Source organism: Solanum stenotomum, chromosome 5 (genome assembly GCF_019186545.1).
Source record: "Solanum stenotomum isolate F172 chromosome 5, ASM1918654v1, whole genome shotgun sequence".
NCBI lineage: Eukaryota > Viridiplantae > Streptophyta > Magnoliopsida > Solanales > Solanaceae > Solanum > Solanum stenotomum.
This window is the reverse complement of record NC_064286.1, coordinates 49305534-49316549: the sequence shown is the minus strand read 5'-3', so window position 1 is coordinate 49316549 and position 11016 is coordinate 49305534. Positions and strand designations below refer to the sequence as shown.

The window sequence follows — 11016 nt, the reverse complement described above, 5'->3', positions numbered from 1 at the left end:
GATGAAGATAGTGAGAAGGATAAATTCTCAAATGGGATTAGTCGGACTCCAAGAATATTTAGCAATTATGAGTCTAGCAAGTCGTGGAGGTTTCGTTGCAGGTGGTGGTTGACACGTCACTTCAGCAAGAACATACTCATGCCAGATATTGCTTTAGATGATCAGGAGCTGTTGGTAGCTACAACATGTTACCTTTCTGGATGCGAATTTATGTATGTTGTAATAAAGGTTAGAGAGTGTTTGGAAGAGGAACCAAGCAACTAGAAAATGGATTTTAGAAGAAGACCTTCTCACAATATCCAACAACTGGTCTTTGGTGTGATAAAATAATCATAAAATTTTCATACTAGTGTAAAATTTGGCTCTACATGTCAAAAGTGATAAAGCAATATAAGCAGCTCAATAATGGTTATGTTCTAACTTTTTCTATATATAAAAAGCTTCCATCCATTTGAGGCTCAAGACAAGTTAACTTATATAGCAAAGCTCTACTCTTCTTTATCCAGTGTCTTCCTTAAATGTGTTTTTAGTGTTTCATTCCTCTCGGCACTAGGATAACATATTATATTGTAATGACCATGCTGGTCATTTCTGTGTCTTGCTTTCTGTGTGTCGTTTAGAGCGTTCCTGTAGCGACCCCAAGTCATTTATGACTTGCTGGAACTGACAGTTCGGTCACCTGGTCGTTCATTTGGTTATGGTGCGAGTTTTTGTGTTTTGGAGCTTATGAACCTTGAATGATCATTTTCGATCAAAAGTTCAAAAAGATGACATCGGAATCCAATTTTGACAATTCCATCAGCTCTGGAAGGGTCATTTTAGACTAGTAGTATGGTCGGCATGACTCTCGAGATTTTCAGTGTAAGTCGGTGCGATTAGACATTTTAACTTTAAGTTTAAGCCTAAGTTTGACTTTGGTCAACATTCTGAGTAAACACGCTCGGATGAGAATTCCGTCAGCGCCGTTAGCTTCGAAATGTCAAGTTTGGTCTAGATTGACCTTTCTTTTGTGTCTCGAGATTTTTGATATTTTTCGGAGCTCTTTTGTGGTTTTTGACTTAAATTAACATTTGGGTGTGGGTTCCACTTTTTGTCAAGATGATCTCGTATGGAAATTTTGACTGTGCCATTGAGTCCGGAATATCAAATTTGGTATGATTGCATATCTTGTTTGCATGCACGGGGTTCCGAACGAGTTCGGAGCACCCCGTCGGAGTTTTTAAGTTTTGGGAAAAATTGCAGAAAATCTGCTATAAATGTAGAAATAACAGCAACATTTTTCCAAACTTCAAACCCTCATAACTCTCTCATCTTTCATCCAAATTAGGCGATTCAAAGTGCGGGAGCTTCGTATTGTTGGTGGCTTCGCTGTAGAGTGTTCGAAAGTTGTAGGGTGTTCGAGGTAAATTTCGCGATAACTTGACTGCTGTACCCTTTTTCGAGCCTTTGTTTTTGACATTTTTGTTTTGGTCATATCTCACTCATTTTAGCTCGGTTTTGGGTGATTCGAAGTCCCACGTGTTGGGAATTGTTGTGGCTTCATCGTAGAGTGTTCAAGGAGTGCTGGGCACTTTTTGATTCTCGTTAATTTCGAGTTTAGACTGTTGCAATGTTTTCTTTTAAGTGATTAAAGTGTGGTTTTCTTGCTTGTTGGGTTTTGCTGCGTTTTGAGCCCCGAATTGTGTGCCATTTTAGAACACAATTTTGGGGGTGCTATTTTGGGTCTCTTGACGGAGTCAAATTTGAACAGTTCGGTGCGGGTCCCACGATTCTCGTTTTGACTCCAAAATTGACCCGTCTCCGTTTGTTGTGATTGTGGTGTCTAAATGATCGTAATAACGTTGGGACTCTATTTTTGATAGCGGAGCAGCGTTTTGAGGCCGTTCGGATAGGGAAAGCTTCGGAGAAGTGATTTTGAAGCGCGTGTGATCTGCCTACAGGTAGGCTACTGTTTCCCTCTCTTAGATTGAGCTCGAGAATGTAAATGCATGTTGATTAGTTGTGATTTGGGTTGGGTAGTTATTGAATCACGTATAGGTGTTTAAAAATTATGTTTTCGGCCTATTTCGAGAATTATCGGGTAACTATGAACATGTTTTGTGTTATTAATTGACCCTCCTCACTATGTGGAGTGCTTGCATGCTTAATTACTGTTTATTTGAATCTTATTGGGCCTTAGTTTAGGTTTGACTAGGGCTTGCCTTAGAAATACATGATTCAGATCCGATAGGCCTTACCTTTGTCCCAATGTCGCTCGGCCGGCTTAAATCTCTGTAGACTGGAGTAGCAGACTTGAGTCTGATAGTTTGGGCTTTAGTTAGGCGATACGCTTGCTCCGACGATAGTTATCCTTATTTCCCCGATGTTACGGCTTTACGAGTTAAGTTGGCGATGCTAGTTCTGCTTCGCGACTTGAATTTGATTTTCGATTCGATTCCAAGGACTTACATTGATTGGCTAAGTATGGACGGTGTTCCACGGACATTTATGAGTGTGGATCGATTAGGACTCTTTCAGCAGTTACATTGGCACCTTTATAGAGCAGTTGGTTTAAGGTCCGACTTCTATTGTCCAGTTACTTATATAGAGCATCCGGTTTAAGGTCCGGCCTCTATCGCCCAGATACTTATATAGAGCATCCGGTTTAAGGTCCGGCCTCTATTGACCAGATACTTATATAGAACATCCGGTTAAAGTTCCGGCCTCATATACTTGATATTTGTGATTGGTTACTTGGGTACTTCTGGTGAGCATCCGGTTCGACGTCCGGCCTCCGTACTGTCAGATTCTACTAATTAGGGTTAAGGTTCTGGTTCGATGTTCTCCGTTCTTGGGTTCTTATATGCAATTCTCTTTAGTTATAGTTATTCTGTGTACTCTTTGAACTTATGGGGGTCCGTTCGGGTTTTTATTTAACTTGCGCACGAGTGTACCTTTTGGGCTTTTGGGGGTCAGTTAGGTGTAGTTAGCTTATAAATTACTTTAGTTAGTTCTTTCTACACTCGTGTGCATTCCATTGTTAGTTAGATTTTCGTTCTTGACTTCAGTTTGTGTTATTCCTTCTTTTCATATTGTCTTTACTTTTCGAGTTTAGTCGGCCTATGATGCCTACTGGGTACCTGTTATTTTGGTACTCATGCTACGCTCTGCATCTGTTTCGTGATACAGGCCCGAGCACCAGTGGCCAGCGTTGATCCAGTTTGGAGTAGTCTGATACGGAGACGGGGGTGAGCACACGGCGTTTTGTACTATTTCAGTCTCCATCTGTGTATATAGACTTGTCTTTTACCTTTCGAGACAGTCCAGTCTATGTGGTCCACTTTTGGGACTTGTACTCGTTTTGTTAGTAGCTCTGTACTAGTGACTTCCAGGTTCTGGGAGGGATCTTTATTTGTATATATGTTTTAGTTTGCTTCCGCCTATTTATGCTGTTATCTTAAATTTTGCCTACTCTTGTTTAGTTTCTGCCCTCAGACCCATTACTTGTTGTTCCGGGTTACGAGTTGGCTTACCTACTGGTGGATTATAGTAGTTGCCATCATGATTCGAGGAACCGGGTCGTGACATATATATTTAAGGAAATTATGCGTTGCACCTGACATATTTATACAAATGTGAATCTGAATGTAGTCGACAACTGTTTCTAAAAATCCCTTTAACACCTTGCTGAAGTTTCTCATTTAGCTTTTTTTCCCTATCTGCTTCTCCCAATCAGTAAAACAAAAACATACATAAGAGTTTACTACTAGCCATGTCCATATGTGTCTATTTGAGTGCTGTGTTGTGAAGACATATACAGTTTTAGATCATTTCTCACGGTCCATGATAGTTGATACCACAATGTCTCATGCAAACACTGAGTTTCTCAAACCTGCATTGATATAGTGGTACATATATCCACACAAAAGGCAACTCCTGGTTCCATTTTCTTTTAACATTTTGGACATTATTGGGTTTTTACGTTTAATGTTCTGTGATTATAAGCAAATAGAAATGACTACGTATTTGATCATCAAAAGTTCAAAACCCTTCTAAAACCCAACGCCTTACCCTGATCTTATGCTAGGCAACAAGTTTAATGATGAAAAAACAATAAAGTATTGTGAACAAGTTTTGTCTCAGAAAGAAGCTGCAGAGAACTGTCTGAAATACAGCCATACTACTACTACAAAGCTATAACCATACATTGGTTATAAAAAGCTTGACCATTTTCTGTTTTCTTATACGGAGGAAAAAGTCACGGAATGTTTTGCTTTCAAGCATTAAGTCTATTCATTATGGCAAAACAGCAGATATTGAACAAAGGCTGCCCATAAGAAGAGAGAGCTTGAGTACTTAAGAATGCAAATTTCAATCTTCCTCCAAAACTATAGCAGAGGACAAGCACCTTTTCCCGACTCCGCTCAAGTTGGTTATTACCCAACCTGTGCCTTCCTTGTAACGTTCAATCTGCAATCACAAAGAGGAGTATTGATTAATGGAACCACGTATGTAATGGAGGCTACGCATAGCAAGACAATGAAATAAATAATCTTATGTACCGTGTCTAGTACTTCATTATCAGATTGAGCCCCTCCAATGACATAAATGGACTCCTTTAGAGCAGAAGCAGTTACATAACCCCTTGAGTAGTTCATTGGTTCCCCAATCATCCATGTTCCACGACGGGGATCATATATCTCAACGGTTGGCATCATTTGAGACCCATCAGAACCACCAAGTGCATATCTAAAGAGCAACCATGAAGCTAAAAGTGAAAAACAAGAAGAAAAATGGGACAGGTCATGGACCATCCCCCTCCCCTAGTGATTCTTTAGACAATACACATCTCCTACTCTCGAAGATATAACATGGGACCAAAGATATAGAATGCAAAGAAGAGAGAAGAGGTCAACATACAACTTTCCCCCCAAAGGAACCAATGCATGATATGCTCTTTTTGTGCTCATACTCTCAATTTTTGTCCAAGCATGTTCTCTGGGGTCAAACCTTTCAGCAGTCCTGAGGTGATAGCTAATAAGAAAGATGCTACAGGAGAACACAGCAGAAAACTGAAAAACAAGACTCAACTACTTTCACATGTGAAGATAATCTTCCGATTCAATGAAATAAAAGAAGTTGCAGATTTCTATCAGAACAACTTTAGCACTAAAAAGGACTGTGGTTTGGAAAACTACAAGCAACTCTCATTTCTCAGGTAATGAAGCCCAAATGTCAATATTTTTTGGGGCATACATTATAAAGAAATAAGAAAACAGCAATTCAGCAATAACTTACGCCAAATATTTGTCTCCATCAAATCCACCAACAGCATATAATGCACCATTGAGTTCTGTTGCTGCAAGAGAAAATCGCTGCATGAATGGTAGACAATCATGTCAGAGGAGATTATATTAGCACTTTGAACAAGTAAGTCTAAAGAATAGAACTAAATTGAAGCCTGGACTGTAGGCAAGGACAAGAAAGAGACAAATATTGTCTTTGTTTGCTAGTAATGAGATGAATTCACTCATCCACTGTAGTAAAATATGGCTAAACAATACATCATTTCATTTTGCAATTCTAACTAATTATTTCCCTCTACGCTTTAAGGTCTTCTCCCTTGTGTATTTCTTCATACTACCTGACTGCTACTAAGGGATTGAACAGAAAGAAGAGACAACAGAAAATCCGTGGAAGACATGAAGATAAACGACCCCATAAAGACTTACTACCAAAATTTTGAGGATGAGAACAACATCCAAGGGTAATGCACATGAGCCTTCTTCAAAATATCACTATCGAAATGTAAGCAAGGAAGAGAATTAACCTTCTGCCACATGGATCGTGAAGGAATCCATTGACCTACTTGAGGATCATACATTTCAACTTCTGCAAAGTATTCAGTCCCATTTCCACCACCCATTGCAAATATCTTGTCCTTCAAAGTAGCTCCAGATAAGTTACTGTTTCTCTTTTTCAAATTAGAATGCACAGTCCACATATCATTGGCTGGGTTATATGATTCAACTTCACAAGAATAGAGTGGCATCAGTTTCAGAAACTTAAGAGAAAGGGGGAGGAGGGTATGTGAAGGGAGGGACTACTGGCATTACCTGTGTTGTCCCACAACTTCTTGAATTTTCCACCAAATACATAGACTTCTCTACTCAGATTTGCAATTGCAAAATACGACCGAAATGAACTCATTGGCCTAAGTGGCTTAAAAATATCAGTCAACGGTGAGTACAAGTCCAAGGCCGATAGCCAGTTATTACCATCAAATCCTCCAGCTAGGATGATTGACTCATCACAGACTATTTCGTCTGACTCTACCACATTTTCACTATCATGTGTACGAGAGGGATTTGTGGACTCCAACATCAAACATCTACCTTTTAGCAGTTTGATTTCTTCTTGTGCATTAGCCTGAATTCCATGTGAAGACAAGGAAATAACAAAGGGGGAAAACATCAGATTTTCACTTCTGCAGACACATCATGTATTCAGGTAGGTATGGAGAATACAAACATCAGTAAATCATTTGGAAAGAGAACAGACACAATATGAAGCATCAAATTGGACGATTATTGAAATCCTTGAAATCGGCGTAAGAATACAATCATCAATTATCACTGATACATACATCTAATTTTCAATTTGATAAAACCTTATGAATCAAGAACCTAAGGTGTTTCCCTTTTGGTCATTTTCAAAAGGTTGTGCAATTGGATTTGTAAAACTTCTCAAGGGACATTTTCTGATATCCCCCAAACAACAATAAGAGTGTCCTAAACATGGAAAGGTCTGTATAGGATGCAGAGACTTCTACCAAGTACGATATTTGCATAAGCAAACTTATACCCAACCCTGAAGAGTCTCCGAAAATAAAATGAATAATCACTCTTGTGAACAGATTGCACAGACTTCTGGGCAGCATTCCATTTCCCCAACACCAATAAGACTTCTGGGCAGCATTCCTTACTGTATAAGATGTATATTTATAATAATAATCCCCTCTCTGAACAATAAAAGAATGTTCAGAAAAGCCACCTCCACACAGATCAGCTCTATCCCACGGATAAAGCGGATCTATCCCTCGGATAAAGCGGATAATCTCTCCTATAAATATTCAATTTCTATTAGTTTGTTTATTAACTCTTTGTACAGTAAATAGCAACTAATGTTCAATAATAGTTTTCCCTTTCAAGTTATATACCTGAAATTATATTACAATAATCTTATTATTTCCTCTTTTAGAAATCATACTAGCATTTCTTTGGTATATCATCCTGAATCTTGAAGTCACCAAATTCTATGGCTTATTATCATGATTTCATCTACTTTAAAAGAAGAAGCAGAATCTCAAACTCCTTTCTGAATTTGTTTATCTTGTTCGATGACTACCAACTAATAAGCTCTGATAGTCCTAATTTTGCTACAAAATTCCTTTTTATCACCTATTGATATCTTTGTAATAAAAGATCCTACTTTGTTTGCAGATCTTATTCCAACACGCTCCTTCTACCCTCCCCAGTCCCCCTCCCAACATAAATATAAAGGCAAGGAAAAATTTTAAAAAAATTGTCACTCTTCCAATGTTTTAGCATAGAATAGATATGTCACCATAAGACCGACATTATACAGAGATAAGGTTTACCAGCTTCTTCTCCAGGCCAGTCATTTTTTGGGTGTGCTGTTCCTTAAAAGCATTCAGTTCTTTCACTTCTTTCAGCAGCTGCAACAACAGAGATATTGAAGTCATATAAGAATATCTAGAGCAGAAATGCTATCATGGTTAATGAAAATTGGCACATATTACAAGAAGATGAAGAACCTGAGCTACAAAAGGAGGATAACCAGCCAAGTCACAATTGACTTCTTCATTCTTCTCTTCTCCAGGAGGCTGTGGTTCCATAAAACCTGCTTGATCAATCCTTGCATCATTATAACTTATCCCTTCATTGGTGTTTTCCTCTGCATGCCCGTTTCTGGAGAGCGCTGGCCATTCACGATCAAGAGCTATTTCTTTAAGTTTCATGTATATAAAACTCTTCTCATCCAATGCAGCTTGAGAATCAATGGAACTGGATGGCTTATTTTCCAAGTTTTGTGGTTCAGAAGATCTATTTTCTGCTCTCTTGTTATTTGCAGGTGAAGTTTGGATTATATTTCTCTGGATTTCTGGATAATGTGGTGTGCTACTTGGAGCATATGCAAGAGATGAGAGTTGCGAGATCAATTTACTAGATTGAGTATGATCTAACTCAAACCAGAAATGATGCTGCTTAAAGTAGTTATCCTTAATTATTGGTCTAAACATATCTTCTTGCAGTGGTACACAATGCAGACGGACACGTATCTGAACCTTCAAAAGAAAAAGTGAAGTTTCAGTAGAATAATCCTAACAGAGCACGTACCATTGTGGTAAATATGGATAAGTCATGTTCAGTCAATTTAGGCTTTAAGTTTGTAAAGTTTATTATTCAGTTAGTGTAGGTCACGTAAGTTTATCTGTTCCTATTCTCTAGGAGTTAGGTTAGCACGATCTGTTTTGTTAGCGCTGTATAAAAACTCCATTGGAGGCTCATTAATAAACATACAATTTCATTCTACTTCTGTGAATTTATATGGTATCAGCGCCAATATACTCTAACGAGTACGCCATCCAAGATCAAATAAAAAAAATTCTGCACACAAATGGCCCCTTCCACCTCTGTGGTTACTGCCGACGCAGCTCCAGTCCTCAAACATCTGATTCAATTCAACCCCTCCTCACAGCTGCCCATTAAATTGTCTGGCAGCCACAATTTTACCATCTGGAAGGCCCAGATTGCCATGTTGCTTCATGGCCATGACTTCTATGGTCATCTTGACGCACTAAATTGTCCCCTCCTGAAACAGTCACCACTAATGTCCTTGAGACTGACAACCCCGAGTACAAGGATTGGTTTCGTCAGGATAAACTGATCCAAAATGCTCTCATGGCTTCTGTTGATGCCACAATTGCATCCACTGTAGCTTCTGCGCTCACCTCCAAAGCTGTGTGGGATCAACTTCACACTTCCTTTGCGAACAAATTGCAAACCCGCATCTTCAGCCTTCGTCACCATCTCAATCAAGTCAGCAAAGACCACAAATCAATTGCTGAATATATGCGAGAGATTCGCTCTCTCTCCAATGAACTCGCCATAGCAGGTTCACCCGTCAATAACAAAGAACTCGTGGTGAAAATATAGAGTGGCCTTGGGATAGAGTTCCGTGAGATCGCGCGGCCATATGAGCACGGGACTCTCCAATAAGCTGTGAGGAACTCTTTGATAAGCTTCTGGATCATGAACTATTCATCAAACATGAGGATCTCAAGAGGACTACCACCCAGGTCACTGCAGTTGTTGCTCAACATGTGACCAATCTGTTGGGGTTTATTTGCCCTGAGTTTCTTACCATAAATAGGTTTTCCTTTTAGGAAATAGTTTTGGATTGGCTAGTCCTTTTCTTGTAGGAAAAGGTTTAGGACTATATAAATAAAGGCTTGTTCCTTCTAACTTAATCAACATTCACAATGTAGTCTTAAGGGCTTTGAGAGTTTTGGTTAAAGGGAGAATTTGTGGGTCACAAGCTTGATACGTTATCACTTGTGTGAACCTCCCATGTATTCCGAGTGAATTGGTTGAGGTTATTTCTCTCTATATTTTGTACTCTCATGTTTATATAGTGGATTGCTCATCTCCTTTGTGGACGTAGGTCGATTGACCGAACCACGTTAAATCTCCGTGCCTTTTGGTATATTTCTCGTTTGTTTTCTTACTCGTGGTCTTTCAAGGTTTGCTTTGCTAGCTTCTGCATTACACCTAATTATTTTCGATCCTAACAATCCTCCATTAGCCCCACGCCACAATCGACGCCCGCCCAACAATAATAATTGGCATCCCCAAAGTAGGCAGCCCTCTCAAAGCAACACTTCCCAACATCCTGTGGATAATTCTCAGTGGCGCAACTTCCCACACCAATATTCACAAGTCCGTTGTCAACTTTGTGGCAAATTTGGACATACGGCAAGTGTTTGCCGCTCTCGGTCCCATAACTACTTTGAAGCAAAAGGAAATTTTTGTTGCACAAACAATGCCAAATGACCCCTGGATTCTCAATTCAGGTGTGTCTCACCATATTACCTATGATACCAACTCTCTCCACAATTGTTCAGGACTTCAAAGGGATCGAGGAAGTGACAATGGGTAACGGTAATGTGATTCCAATTACTCAAATTGGTACCACTCATTTAAATGCTTCAAATACTGCTTTCAAACTCTCTAATATTTTGTGTGCTCCCGCTATCTAATGCAAACTTGTTTCAGTGCATCAGTTTTGCAAAGATAATCTAACCTCAATAGAATTTTTTTCCTTTAAAATATCATGTGAAGGATCTGACTACGAGAATGTTAGCATGATGGAAATCTAAATAATTGTATATATTAATGTAATTATATAGTGATATAAATTAGCATGATCATATAGATTTGTTGTAAAATCAAAGGAATAAATATTGTGATAGAATAGCTGATTTGGAGGGATAGCAAAGCAGATTTAGAGGGATTGCAGATTTGTAGAAATAGAATAGCTAATCTTTAGGGATATGAATGACGGATCTTTAGAGATGTGTAATCTTTATTCTCTCTATATAATGAAAAGACTCTCTCACTTTGAGAGGCATTCAACATAAAATTGACATGGTATTAGAGCCTTCTCTTGGCTGTCTTGTTTCATAGAGTCATTTGTGGTTGCTTCTAATTTTTTTTGAAAATCTTGGTTTTTTGTTGACTATTTGTCAACAATCAGTTCTACCACCTAGGACTTTTATTCTTGGTCATTCTAGTTGCTTTCTTGAGTCTTTGTAGTTTTCATAGCTATTCAACAACATGAATTCACATCACTTTGAATCATTCAGTGTTCGTTTCACTGGAAAAAAATATTCTTCTTGGGAGTTTCAGTTTCAGTTATTTGTCATCGGCAAAGAACTATGGGGCCATATAAATG

General features: G+C 38.8%; 1 protein-coding gene across 1 annotated transcript in view; it reads right to left on the bottom strand.

Annotated features, from left to right (window-relative positions):
• LOC125864102 (uncharacterized) overlaps positions 1-11016 on the bottom strand; it is a 53186-nt gene that overhangs the window by 22262 nt on the left and 19908 nt on the right. Inside the window, exons 4-10 of the mRNA XM_049544033.1 lie at positions 7817-8347; positions 7640-7717; positions 6096-6408; positions 5810-6009; positions 5278-5354; positions 4542-4728; positions 4425-4449 (exon numbers count right to left, since the gene is read on the bottom strand). Coding sequence (XP_049399990.1) covers positions 4425-4449; positions 4542-4728; positions 5278-5354; positions 5810-6009; positions 6096-6408; positions 7640-7717; positions 7817-8347 — 1411 coding nt within the window. The remainder of the gene's footprint in view (positions 1-4424; positions 4450-4541; positions 4729-5277; positions 5355-5809; positions 6010-6095; positions 6409-7639; positions 7718-7816; positions 8348-11016) is intronic.